At 34.6% G+C, this 13,830-nt stretch overlaps 1 protein-coding gene across 2 annotated transcripts in view; it reads right to left on the reverse strand.

Moving 5' to 3' along the window:
* Positions 1 to 2,645: 2,645 nt before the first annotated feature.
* The window catches only part of mtmr14 (myotubularin related protein 14), a 28,439-nt gene continuing 17,254 nt past the window's right edge, over positions 2,646 to 13,830 (reverse strand). The window contains exons 13-19 of one of the 2 annotated variants that reach the window (XM_009302320.5): positions 13,434 to 13,470; positions 13,189 to 13,259; positions 9,763 to 9,821; positions 9,364 to 9,439; positions 8,985 to 9,179; positions 6,787 to 6,945; positions 2,646 to 4,254 (exon numbers count right to left, since the gene is read on the reverse strand). In XM_009302320.5, coding sequence (XP_009300595.1) covers positions 4,074 to 4,254; positions 6,787 to 6,945; positions 8,985 to 9,179; positions 9,364 to 9,439; positions 9,763 to 9,821; positions 13,189 to 13,259; positions 13,434 to 13,470 — 778 coding nt within the window. In that variant the 3' untranslated portion in view covers positions 2,646 to 4,073. Of the gene's footprint in view, positions 4,255 to 6,786; positions 6,946 to 8,984; positions 9,180 to 9,363; positions 9,497 to 9,762; positions 9,822 to 13,188; positions 13,260 to 13,433; positions 13,471 to 13,830 lie in introns of both variants that reach the window. The other variant, XM_002662387.8, reaches the window with a different exon arrangement.

Below are 13,830 nucleotides of genomic sequence, written 5' to 3' on the forward strand. Positions count from 1 at the left end.
CTCATCACAAGTCTTTCTACAGCACTGGTACAGGCAGTGTTGGGGAAAGTTTCTTTTAAAAGCAATGTGTTACAATATTGAGTTACACCCATTTAGTTATTGTTTATGTTAAGTAATGCGTTAGGTTACTTTTGTGTTACTTTTATATGACCTGTCTGATGCTTGATGTCTTTCAGAACTGATCTATATCAGTCAAATATTAGTATATTAGTCTAATATTAGTCTAATATCTAGTCAAATATTATTTACTGTTATCATGACAAAATTAAATAAATTATTATTATTAGAAATGAGTTTTTTAAAACAATTATGTTTAGAAATATGTTGAAACAATCTTCCCTCAGTTAAACAGAAATTTTGTTCAATCTACAACAAAAACAATTTGGTTAGTTTAATTGACTTGTGTTGGGACAACACGAAGGAATTGTTAGTATACAGGGATTTTGTGTGTGCATATATATATATATATATATATGGGCCATTCTTCAACTACGGGCACTTTTAGCCTTGTGAAGTTGAGTAAAAAAAAAACTTGTTCAAAATGAACGTTTTTGTATCTAGTTTAACCAAACATTCCACAACATATATAATAATTATACATTTGTCAATAAAATAAATTAGTTGTATGCTGAATTTTATACCTGTCACACTCTAAAATTATTATTAATTAGGTTAGGAGCTTATTAGAAAAGAAATAAACTGAGTTTGTATATTAACTAGAGCATGAGCTTATACACTGTAAATACACTTGTAATGTGTGATGAGAACTTTTAAATATTTTTACAAAATATGTGGTGATGGAAATTACAGTGGTGAAAGTGACATTTCAACAGTTTATTGTGAAAAAATTAAAAATAGCTTCACCGATTAGATTTGAATTGATACTAGCTTTTCATGTATGCAAAACACTCTTATGGTAAATATCCATTATTTATATATCCATTTTGTTTGGTACAACATCTTTGGTACAACATGTTTGGAAATGATGTAGAATAAATGTATTTCCTTATCAAGCAATATTTACCTTAATTTTTCTTCAAGGGTTGTTGATGAAAATTTCAATTCTCTCCATCTTGAACATGTTCTCAGATGGCTTTTATATTCATAGAAACCACCTAAATCTTTCACACAAACTTTTTAAAGCGACATTACAGTGTTGTGGTGGAAATGACATGATACTGTTCGACAGCTTTATTTTGTATAAAAAATAACATTGATAATAGTCTTAATATCTATAAAATATTTAAATTATTTCACTTGTGCTTCATTAAGATAGATGGATAGATACCAGATAAATAATATTTTAAAATGTTATTTTCATTGTTGAAGTTTAAAACTCTGGGTGTGTGACAAGGTGAAAACAGTGATCAACAGTGATTGAAGAATTACCCATATAATATATATGGGTATATATGTATGTATGTATGGACCTATATATATATATATATATATATATATATATATATATATATATATATATATATATATATATATATATATATATATGCCGTCGGAATTATTAGCCATATATTTTTTTCCCCAATTTCCCCCATTTGCCATGATGACAGTAAATATTTTACTACATATGTTTCATGACACTTCAATACAGCTTCAAGTGGCATTTAAAGGCGAAACTAGGTTAATTAGGTTAACTTGTTAGGGTACATAGACAAGTCATTGTATAACGAGGGTTTGTTCTGTAGACTATCGAAAAATATATAGCTTAAAGGGGCTAATAATTTTGACCTTAATATGTTTTTTTATTATTATTAAAAACTGATTTTATTCTAGCAGAAATAAAGCAAATAAGACTTTATCCTGAAGAAAAAATATTGTCAGGCATACAGTGAAAATTTCCTTGCTCTGTTAAACATAATTTGGGAAATGTTTAAAAAAAATTCAATTCAAAGGGGAGCTAATAATTTTGACTTCAACTGTGTGTGTGTGTGTGTGTGTGTATATATATATATATATATATATATATATATATATATATATATATATATATATAAATGTCTGTGTGTGTGTGTATATAATTTTTCCCCCAATTTGTTTAACAGAGATTTTTTCAACACATTTTTTAACAGAAGTTTTAATAACTCATCTCTAATAACTGATTTATTTTATCTTTGCCTTTATGACAGTAAATAATATTTTACTAGATATTTATCAAGACACTTCTATACAGCTTAAAGTCACATTTAAAGGCTTAACTAGGTTAATTAGGTTAACTAGGCAGGTTAGGTTAATTAGGCAAGTTATCTTATAACGATGGTTTGTTCAGTAGAACAAAATTTTTTAAAAATTAGCCTAAAGGGGCTAATATTTTTGTCCTTAAAATGATGTTTAAAAAATTAATAACTGTTTTTATTCTAGAAGAATATTTCAAAGAAAAATTACCTTGCTCTGTTAAACATAATTTTGTAAATATTTAAAAAAGAAAAAAAATTCAAAGGGAGGCTAATAATTCTGACTTCAACTGTATATGATATTTTTATGTATAAAATGTTCACATGTGACGTTAACAGTTTGCTAAAGCTAAAAAAAGCTAAAGAGCAATGCTTTGGCATACTGATATCAAACTACACCTTGATAATACCAAGTAGGTGACAGTGCCACCTACTGTATGAATGAGTTCCAGGCAATGGTATTATAAGAGTTTAATTATGCTTTTCACCACTTTGTAAAAGAATCACTTGCATGCTACATCATTAAATGTGTAACAGAATTTTTCAACCTCTAATTCAATCCATAAAAATCACACTCATGAATTGACAAGGAAGAATTGTTTAAATCTGAATTTTGCCCAACATCGCTACAGTACATAAGACTTTGTTTGTCATAAATGAACAAAAAGAGAATCAGATATAAAGCAAATATGGTTTTAAGTCTAAAGGTTGCACAAAACAATGCAGCTGTGCAAGAAAACGGAATTCTACGCCCTTAAAAACAAAAGGCACAACAAAAGGCCCTGAGGTAAAGAGGCCACAAAGGCAACCTTATAGCCAATCATTTAAGTGCAGGAATCCCAAATCTGTACAAATCTGTAATACATTGCCAAGGCAAATTAGTTATTTGAGGCATTTACCAAAAGACAAAGATCATTTACAAACAAACAAACAAACAAAAGAAACTTAAGCTTAAGAAGAAGTGATGCAGGACATGGACTGCTGCTCCGGAAAGAAGACGTCTGATTAAATTAACTTTTCAATTTGGAGTACTCGTGTTGCATTTTAAAAATAATCCAAAGACATAAAAAATGAATTACATTCATAACACACATTCATTAAATAATTCCAAATCGATTCATTAAAAGAACAAAGGACATTGTCTTCCATTACCACTGCCCACATTGTTGCCATTTCCAAAACTACAACAAAGCAGCCAAGTCTTAAAGCTAAGTTCTAAAACCTGTCTTAAAGTACGTTTCTCTTAAAATTAACGTAAAATCTAAACAAAAGCCAGCAACTAAACCAAAACAAGCTTTAAAATGGGGAACGCAAGCCTCTTAGGCCAGAATAAATTGTTTCCCCCCTAATCATATTTACCCTTTTCACAATTGATAAACTTCTTTAGAAGAAGTATGATTTGAAGTATTTGTCAATTTTGAGCTTGATGAAACATTTCCCTTTCTGGTGTTTATCAACCCTCTTCTATTCTTTCCTTATTACAGTACAAATGTGCAACATGCAAAATAAAGTAAGAGAACGGTTCAATCAAATTAAACCGAAGCAGTGCTAATTAAAATAGAAATCAGATTTTTAATAAAATGGACATATTATTTGGTCTGTAGAGAAACAAGAGCAGTTGAATGGAGCCCTATATTAAGATTTGGCACTTTTCTTTTCTGCAAGTAGAAGACCGCACTGGAATAAGTGAAAGGACAGAACAAAAAGTGAGAAGAAATGAAGAGCTAGAGGCTGAGAGAAGCAGATTTGAATGTACAGTTACACCCATAAATGATGTACTACTGGTGTGGGAGATGTGCAAGATGAGAGGGTAAAAAAAGATGAACTGAAAAGTCCTGAGGGTGTATAAAAGATGAACTGGATGAATATTGTACAGAGGAAGGCTCAGATAATGGCATTGGTGCCACGAAGGCCGACTCCACGAGCAAACTGCTCCAGCAGGCCTGAAAGGGCACCAGAGGGGCTTGGAGATGAAGACTTGAGTCCTACTGTAGAGCTGTAGGCAGAAAGGAACATTTCCCTCACCGCCTCCAACCTCACTTGCCTTTCTGGTACAAACGTGCACCTAGAAAAGGAAAATAAGAGGAACTGCAGTTGTATTATTCTCCTCTTTACCTAAATGCAAACACAATGAGGTACAGTATATGCACAGCAAGTGTTTGTCAGACACCCATAAACTTCTGAACTATTTTCAATTTCATACGGTTCCTTTTTCAGCATCAATACTGTCAATTAAGTAAAGTAAAGTCCGTTGAATAATCTTAAGTATTCATTTAGCTGTCAAGATGAAGACTGCTTAAATGTTAGCACCATCAGGAACAGAAACTCCATTAAAAGTACTGTGGTATCTGAACTAAATATAGACGTTAATGATAATGAATAATACTAATAAGCAGTGGATCTCCCAATTGAATAAGAGTTTATAATCATACCAACCATATTAAAAACAGCGGGAGGCTGGAATGCAGGTAAAGATTACACAAGAGAACTGGGCAGATATATCGCCACCTTAGAATTATAAGGTTCTATCTGACATTTTTGTCAAAATTAAGTTATTGACATATTATTATTAAATGACAACTTATTTACATTACGGAATGTTATTTTATAAGTTGTTTACATTTTAAGACTTTTTATTAAAAAAAAAACTAATGTTACACACATACTGTTTGCTATGGAATGCAAAAACGTTGAAGCTCAATATCTCAAAATCATTCAGAACGCAGATAGAACCTATAATTCCAAGGTGATGATATGCCCAGAGGCCCATAGAGTAACTTAAACTCAGATACATGGAGAGAATTTAGGTGGAAAGTAATCACAAGATATTTCCACACTCTACATACTGTAGCAAAGACAAGAATAGGCTCATCTAACAGATGCTGAAGAGAGTGAGGTGACCATTGGGTAAATTACTCTTATTTCTTTTGGTGTTGTCCAAAACTACAACAGTATTTGGTATTTGGAGATGTATTGTATACTGATATTCTCTTTGATCTAACTGTGGCCATCTTGGGTGTGATACTTGAAGGCATCGGGGAAAGGAGAATGAATCTATTTCAAAAATTGTTTTCTGCATTACATCTAGCTGGTTCAGATCTGACCCACTCTCATTTGTACAATGGATTATGAAAGTTCGAGAAATTTACAAAATGGAAAAAATGACTTATTCCCTTAAATTTTAGATGAATATCTTTGAAACAAGACGGAAACCTTAAAAATAATACACAGTGATACATAATTAACTTTATACACTCCCTGGCCACTTTATTAGGTACACCTTACTAGTACCGGGTAGGACCCCGTTTTGCCTTCAGAACTGCCTCAATCCTTTGTGGCATAGATTTAACAAGGTACTGGAAATATTCCTCAGAGATTTTGATCCATATTGACATGATAGCATCACACAGTTGCTGCAGATTTGTCGGCTGCACATCCATGATGCGAATCTCCTGTTCCACCACATCCAAAAGATGCTCTATTAGATTGAAATCTGGTGACTTTTGAGGTCTTTTTAGTACAGTGAACTCATTGTCATGTTCAAGTAACCAGTCTGAGATGATTCGCGCTTTATGACATGGGGTGTTATCCTGCTGGAAGTTTCAGTGTCAGAAGATATGTACACTGTGGTCATTAAAGGATGGACATGGTCAGTAACAATGCTCACTCAGGTAGGCTGTGGCGTTGACACAATGCTCAATTGGTACTAATGAGCCTTACGTCTGCCAAAAAAATATCCCCAACACCATTACACCACCATAACCAGCCAGAACTGTTGATACAATTCAAGATGGATTCATGCTTTCCTGTTGTTCTGCCTCTACCATCTGAATGTCGCAGCAGAAATCGAGACGCATCATATCAGGCAACGTTTTTCTAATCTTTTAATGTCCATTTTTGGTGGACCTGTACGAATTTTAGCCTCAGTTTTCTGTTCTTAGCTGACAGGAGTGGCACCCGGTGGGGTCTTCTGCTGCTGTAGCCCATCCACCTCAAGGTTCGACGTGTTGTGAGTTTAGCGATGCCCTTCTGTATACCTCAATTGAGTGGTTATTTGAGTTACTGTTGCCTTTCTATCAGCTCAAACCAGTCTGGTCATTGTCCTATGACATTAACAAGACATTCTTCCTCATTCTGATGCTCGGTTTAAACTGCAGCAGATCGTCTTGACCATGTCTACATGCCAAAATGCATTGAGTTGCTGCCATGTGATTGGCGGATTAAAAATCTGCGCTAATAAGCAGTTGGACAGGTGTGTCTAATAAAGTGGCCAGTGAGTGTACATACAATGTAGATTGCATTTGGATCTTCTATCTTCTTCTATTATTCTCTTTCTAATAAGTTATGTTTATAGTCATAGTGTCAAATTACTGATGGTTTTATTTTCTATTCCTTTTTCTGTTCTGAACTTTATTCACTGTAAAGTGAGCAGAAGTAAAAAGTCAAGGTAGAAAATTGAACTCAACTACACTTAGTTATGCTTCAGTTGTGCTTCAACACCATAAATCAATTTAAAGCCTCTTACTGAGAAAACAGCACGACAAGTGTCTAAAAATGCAATGAGTTTAGACGGGTCTGAAATGTGCACAAGACTCACATTCGTCCGCTTGGACCTTCATCTTGGAAGCTGAATGGAAGAGGTGACTCTGAGGGCACTGGGGGAAGATCATGGATACTCCCACATCCTGAGACAATCTGCCAGCTTCCGTAATCTGTGGAGACTGAGGAGCCTGACCGAGCATACTCCACCACTGGCCTGACAATTATCAATACATACGTATTTAAAGCAAGAAAATAGATGATGGTTATAGAAGACAGGTCATTTTGGCTAGTAGGGTTGGTTTAACAACAAAATGTTGGCCTTGTTACAATAGAAAGCTCTAGTTGCATATTACTAAAAAAACCTGGGAAATTATAAAGGAAGTTTGTCAGAAAACTGCAACGCAAGTATTTTATAATTGTTATCATGCAAAAAAAAAATTTCTACACCTTTTCATGGTTGGTCCTTTACCTAGATCACTTTTGGGCTCTCAAAAGTGGTTTAAGAGTATGGTCATACTTGGCAGATTGGGTTTGTTTAAGCTGACAGCAAACAACAAGCACTAAAGAAACCAACGCGAGGTGACAACACAGTTGTGATCACATCTTGGATCACAAAGATTTACACATGAAAAACAATTTTGAAACTTCATTACATCACACTTGCACTCTGATTTGTTGCTAATCAGTCAGATCTCTCTCTTCAGCCAACAGTCAGATGCTGATTCTACATGCTGTATTGGGCCAACATGCTTTAACGTTAACCTGATGAGAGCTAGTGTGTGGAGGGCCCTAAGAACCGGAAGACACCAAGCCAAAGGTCGGCCAATGGGCTTAGTTGGTCAGGCTAGTTGGTTTGGTGTGTTCCTCCACACATCGGGTCTCGTCTGGGTATATCAGTGCACGAGTTCGACCTAATGAAGTGACATATGTTAATAATTCAATTCAAAAAGGACCACAAAGCAGCTGGCTGTATTTTTGCTACATTTCTTGAATATTTGCAAACAATATAGATTTTTAGATTATCAGACACATTTGCACAAGCAAATCTCTCGGTGGTGAGTGACAATTTCTGTGAAAATGTAACTAATACAAAATGCTTGGTCTGTGCGCATCAGAAGTTCAGTTTCCCTTTGGGGAAAAAGACATGTTCTCTTGAGCAGAATGCGGTTCTCGTTTCATGTCTCGTTCCAACATGTGGCGACAACTAGAGCTGGGCCGATAAACGATATTATATCAAATCGCAATAAAATTTAAGTCAATAACAATGGTACGCTCTGGACTTTTTTTTACTCTATATTGATCTAAGAGCCAATCAGAGCAATCATTGTTGCAGCAGAAATGTATTTCAGATATTTGAGTGTACAGAATTTTCGACCACTGAAAAAATGTTAAGCCATGTAAATGGACCCTCTAATTTTGTGACTTCAGTCATTGTTGCGGTACTTTTTAAAATCTGGAAGCATTAACAACCTACATCAAAAAATATTTTCTCATCGTTCAGTGTGGAAAATAATTATCGAAATTGGATTTTTGCCTTAGTGACAACACAGTTGGGTTTCATTGGTGCTTGTTGTTTGACATCAGCTTGGTGTGTCCCGGCCCAAAGAAAAACTCAGGTAATTCTGCTCAGGTAATTTGGGAATGGCTCATCTGCCATCCCAACATTTGGTGTGCACCAAACAAGCATAACAAAGCCACTATACATTTTCTGACAGTTAATATTCCTATATATATAATCCAATCAAATTGTTAAAACCATGACTGATTATTGCAATTATGAAAACACTCAGTAAATGATGTGACATTGCGATTAGCTAATCAGAAAAGGCTGCAAAATAAATGCATGTTTATATAGGGAGCTAATAAATATATACTGTATTCCTTTCAGTTTAAGTATTGAAAATATTGAGCTGAAGCTTGACTTTAGGGCTCTGGTTTAAGGGTGTGTTCATACATGGCAGATTGGGTTTAAGCCAACAGCAAACAACTGGCATTAAAAAAACCTGTGTTGTCACCTCACGTTGGATCATGTCAAGTATTGAGAATAATGAGCATAAGCTTGTCTTTAGGGTTCTGGTTTAAATAATAAGCTGAAGCTTGACTTTACAAATAATACTGCAAATCATATTGCTATATCAAGCAGAAAAATGGGTTGAAAAAGAGTTGAAGTACTGTACCAAACAAATACATGCTAAAACATTTCCAAACAAACGCTAAACAAGCAAAACAGATAAATGCACTACAAGTACCCACCTCCTTCCTGGTACAGCTAATGGGGTGCTCCCTGTCCTTGTGGCATTTTGATCTGAGTGGTTGGATGAGGAGGAGCTTGAAGACTTGAAGGAGCCCAGAGGACTAGGTTCATTGATAACATTAGGTATTCGCTCCTCTGAAGTGATTGGTCGGTTCCAAAGCACAGAATGAGCAGCCAATGGCATGCCTTTCCTCCTGTGATACAGAAGTGATGAGTCAACATTATTTAAAGCAGCAATCGTCAACTTTTTTTACATTCCTTGCTAACTGGATGGAAAATCCCATCTAACATGTGCTTCTCTGTACAGAGACGAGAAAAGTGTGTTCATACTAACAATGTACTATTAAAGGTGCTAGCTTATTACTTTTCAAGGCTTACCCATTAGAAGCCTGTGGGCCAAGTGTAATCAGGTCTGTAGCTTCTGCTTGTAGACTGGGGGAAGCTGATGCGTCTTCTGTGATGAGAGAGAAATCACTGCTCAGACTCGTCACACTACCACGATCTCTAGACTCTGACAGACACAGAGACAGACAGGTAGAAAGAAACAGAAAAAAGAGAGCTTAAAACAGCGAGCCATACAGAATATAGTATTCAGAATATATGAAATGTTTTCTGCAGGGACAAATACAACTAAAAGGTCTAGATGATTTACATCATTTTTTTATTATTAAAATAAACGTGTGTGTGCATCTACTGATGAACCGCTCTAGTCAGAGTTTTTACTGATTCGTTCATTTAAATTAATGAAAGACTTAAAATTTAGTAAACGTGACTTACTTAACTGGCAAAGGTCATCCACTGTAAAGTCAGCATCTTTGAAATGAGAATTTTTTCTTCTGTTACAGAAAGAGAAAAGAGGAATTGATGAAGCCACAAGCGTTTCGAATCCAAGCACAATGTGAAATGAAACGTATGTTAAATCAGCTTAATCTTCTGCTAAATGATTCAATCAACTAAAATGATTTCATAGTGTGATATAACATTAGGATTGGGACGATAACCAGTTTCAAGGTTTACTGCGGTTTAGAAAAGTCAAGGTTTTAATACCACTAAAATATTCTGTTATACCGTTCCCAAGGTATATGTAAGGTCTTTTAATCTATTTTCTGTGTTGTTGAAACTAATGAAGAGACGGAAGTCAATGCTTTAACTATTTAGCCTGACATGTGTACTGTTACAAAATATTATAAACATTTCTTAAAATAAAATATATTGTGTTCAATGGGGAAAAAGAGTTGTTTTGTTTGTTTGTTTTACCCAGACATTAAAAAAAAAACTTATTTTAGTGCAGTAATCACAATACCGTGATACCGTGGTATTTTTATACAAGGTTATCATACCGCCAGAAACTTACACTGGTCCATGCATATATAACATTTTACAACAATCAGACAAACTATCTGGGAGAAGTTAGATTTAGTTTTTAGTTTTTTCTACTAAAACGTAGTGAAAAATTATATATATATATACACTGGCGATCAAAATTAGAGAAACAATTTATAAATAATTGAACAATTCTGAAATAATGTCATCTTCACTGCTCAAAAGTTGAAGGATTTTTTGTTCCGTCTATACCATGCTACCAGAACACTTTTCCCCCAAAATAACAAAAGCATTTCAACAAAAAACATTATTTTGCAGAAAACACACTGATCAAAATTAGAGAACAACAATGTCTGTAGCATGGAAAAAGATTACAGCCAAATTTTCTGAAGGTTACAACACTCAGCAATTAGTAGGAAGTGTACAGGCCTCTGCTCTGAATGACTTCAGCAAATCTGTGGCCACAAGACAGCACTAATCCCTCACACTGCTCTGGTGTGATTTTGGCCCAATCTTCTTCCAGTCTTCTCGACAGTTCAGTGACTGTAATGGGTTTCTTGGCCATAACTTTGTCGTCAAAGATTTTCCAGAGGTTCTCTATTGGGTTGAGGTCATTATTTCAATGTTTTCAGTTTCAGGGAACTGCTTTACCCATTTTGCTGTGTGACATGGCACGTTTTCTTGCATGAACACTGCGGGCTGATTGGGTAATGAATGCAGGGAAGCAACCATATATTATTGAAGAAGGTTCTGATAAACATTTGCATTCACTCTGCCATATACCTGTAGAGGCCCAACTCCTGCTGCAAAAAAACATGCCCCAAATCATGACACTTCCTCCACCACTTTTTTTTACTGACTTCTTTATACACTTTGGGTTCAGTCTTTCTCCAGTTTGTTGCCGAACATTATGTTTTCCATTGGACCCAAATAAATTAAACTTGATTTCATCACTGAACAAACTTTAGAGCAGTTCTCCTCTGTCCACACAACATGCTCCTCAGCAAAGCTTAGTCTAGCCTTTTGATTCTTTCTGCTAATAAGAGGTTTGGTGACTGCAGAGTGGGCTTTCAGTCCAAATGCTCTCAAACATCAAGACACTGTATGACGAGACAGATCTTTACCCTTTTCAGTGCCGAACTGGTGAGCAGTTCCAGCTGTAGTGTAAAAACGATTGCCCATTGAGATCTTCCGCAGTATCCTGTCCACTCTTCTGTGGATGACCAGCTTTCCTGTGGGACTTGAATGAGTTGTGATGTTGTAAAGAATCAATATTCTTGAAACCACAGATTTGGAACAACCAACTTGTCTTGCTATGGCTGATGAGGTCATCCCTTTGGCCTTCATCTGGACAACCTTCTGCCGAAGGCTTTCAGTCACTTTAAAACGTCCCACCATCTTGCAGAGGCAGTGAAACTGGAAGCTAGGCTGCCAGGTAAATAGGGGTTGACAGATAATCAAGGGCATTAGCACCAGATGCCAGATTGACACCAATAACTTGGAGGTATCTGAAAGTGTTCTCTAATTTTGATCATCGTGTTTTCTGCAAAATTTTTGTTGAAATGCCTTTGTTATTTTGTGAAAAAAAAGGTGTTCTGGTAGCATGGTATAGGCGGGACAAAAAATCCTTCAACTGCTGAGCAGTGAAAATGACATTATTTCAGAATTGTTCAATTATTCATAAATTGTTCTCTAATTTTGATCGCCAGTGTGTGTGTGTGTGTATGTGTGTGTATATAAAAAAAACAGAAATCCATATGATTTAAAGGTACATTCTGAGGGATATTCTCTCCATATTCATGCTGCTTAAAGAATTCAGATGAAAACATTGATACTTTGCTAAGGTGTTATAGATGGTTGGGGTGTTAGACTATGCCTATAACTACTAATAGTCAATAGAAATTTAATATTTGACATGTATTTGATAATTATTGACCTATGGACTCCAATTCATTATTCAAAACTATAACTGTACAAACAATGCAACAAAAAATTATTGATTTAAGATTTCATTTTTGCTATTATTCTCTAGGGAGAACAAATAATAATTCTGCAATTTAAAACCAAACAAAAGGTCCTCAGGAGTAGCTTAAATAATGTGTCAGTGCTCTTTGGGTAAGGGATTAATCAGAATAAACAGTAAAGGTCAGTCCAAGGCACTTGAAAATTTAGGAAAAAATTTGCCTTTATTGGCATGGCTAAGGGTAATTGGATAATTCTGCAATGTTTTAGCTAATATCAAACTAATTAACAACACAACATACTTTATGTAATTTTATATATATTACATAAAAGGTTTACCTGGTTCTTGAGAAAATGTTTCTCAGAAGTTAAAAAAAGTAAATATATATATATATATATATCTTTTTTGAACAGATGTATTTGAGCTATATTCACTGGCCATGATTTGTTTTCCCCCAGAAAAGTCATTGACAGTGATGACATGACAGACAAAGTAAAGGCACTTAAATGAAAATAATTGTTATTAATAAATTAAATGTATTATTTCCATGTATATTTTCCAGTTCTGTAGATACAGTCAGTATAAAAGCCAGGGAATTGAAAAAGACAGGAACAATTCATTAAATTATTGGATTTCATACTCGGACTGACCACATATTTTCAGCTAGAAGTTACAGGAACCTGTAGGTGTAACTATGCCAACTAAATGATCTGATATTCATTTTGAATGCACTATTCACTATATCTAGGCTGGGACAGACCTGTGGTGAAATAAATAGTTATTCCACCACTTTTGAAATGAACAACATAAGTCTGCACAGAAACAAAACATGCCAATATCTCACAGTCATTTCAGTATTTTTACAAATTAAAAATATTTCCATGTTTGCATTAAAGAAATTAAGTCTGATAACTTACCTTTGTTTTTTCACGACTGAAAATGACTCACAAACAATATGCTTCAGAAAATTGAAGCAGAAAAAGAAAATCTAGGAAAGACAATATCAAGACTCAAATTGTTGTCATAGAAAAAAAAGATTACTTATGACATAACATGTTCTGTTCTTGTTCGTATATTTCTAGATGGTGCAAACTAAACCATAATTACAATCCTAATCAATAACAGACAATATTTGTTGGGAATTAAATATCAAAAGTCTTACCTCCTCTCCCTTAGAGAGCCGGTCAGGCAACATGTGACTAGAAAAAGTAAAGTATAAAATTACTAATAAAACTCTTATATTTTGCTGCATATCTACTGATTATACCAGGAAGCTTCCTGAGATTCCTACAAATTAACACCATAGAGCTTCTATATAATTCTAATGTGGTAGAATTAACCAGTGTTGAGTAAAAAAGTTACATATTACAACTTAAAGTCCATGTTCCTCTAAGAATTTTACTATTTTACTAAACACGTAACTAAGAAATACATTTAGTTAGCTTTTTGGTTTGTTTAAAAAAAAAATCGACTTCATTTGACTTAAAAGTGACTTTTTTCCCCAACACTGCACATCACAAACTTCCCGTGTTAGTTGTGTGCATTTAAAAATATTAGAA

The sequence above is a fragment of the Danio rerio genome, chromosome 6, assembly GCF_049306965.1.
Source record: "Danio rerio strain Tuebingen ecotype United States chromosome 6, GRCz12tu, whole genome shotgun sequence".
NCBI lineage: Eukaryota > Metazoa > Chordata > Actinopteri > Cypriniformes > Danionidae > Danio > Danio rerio.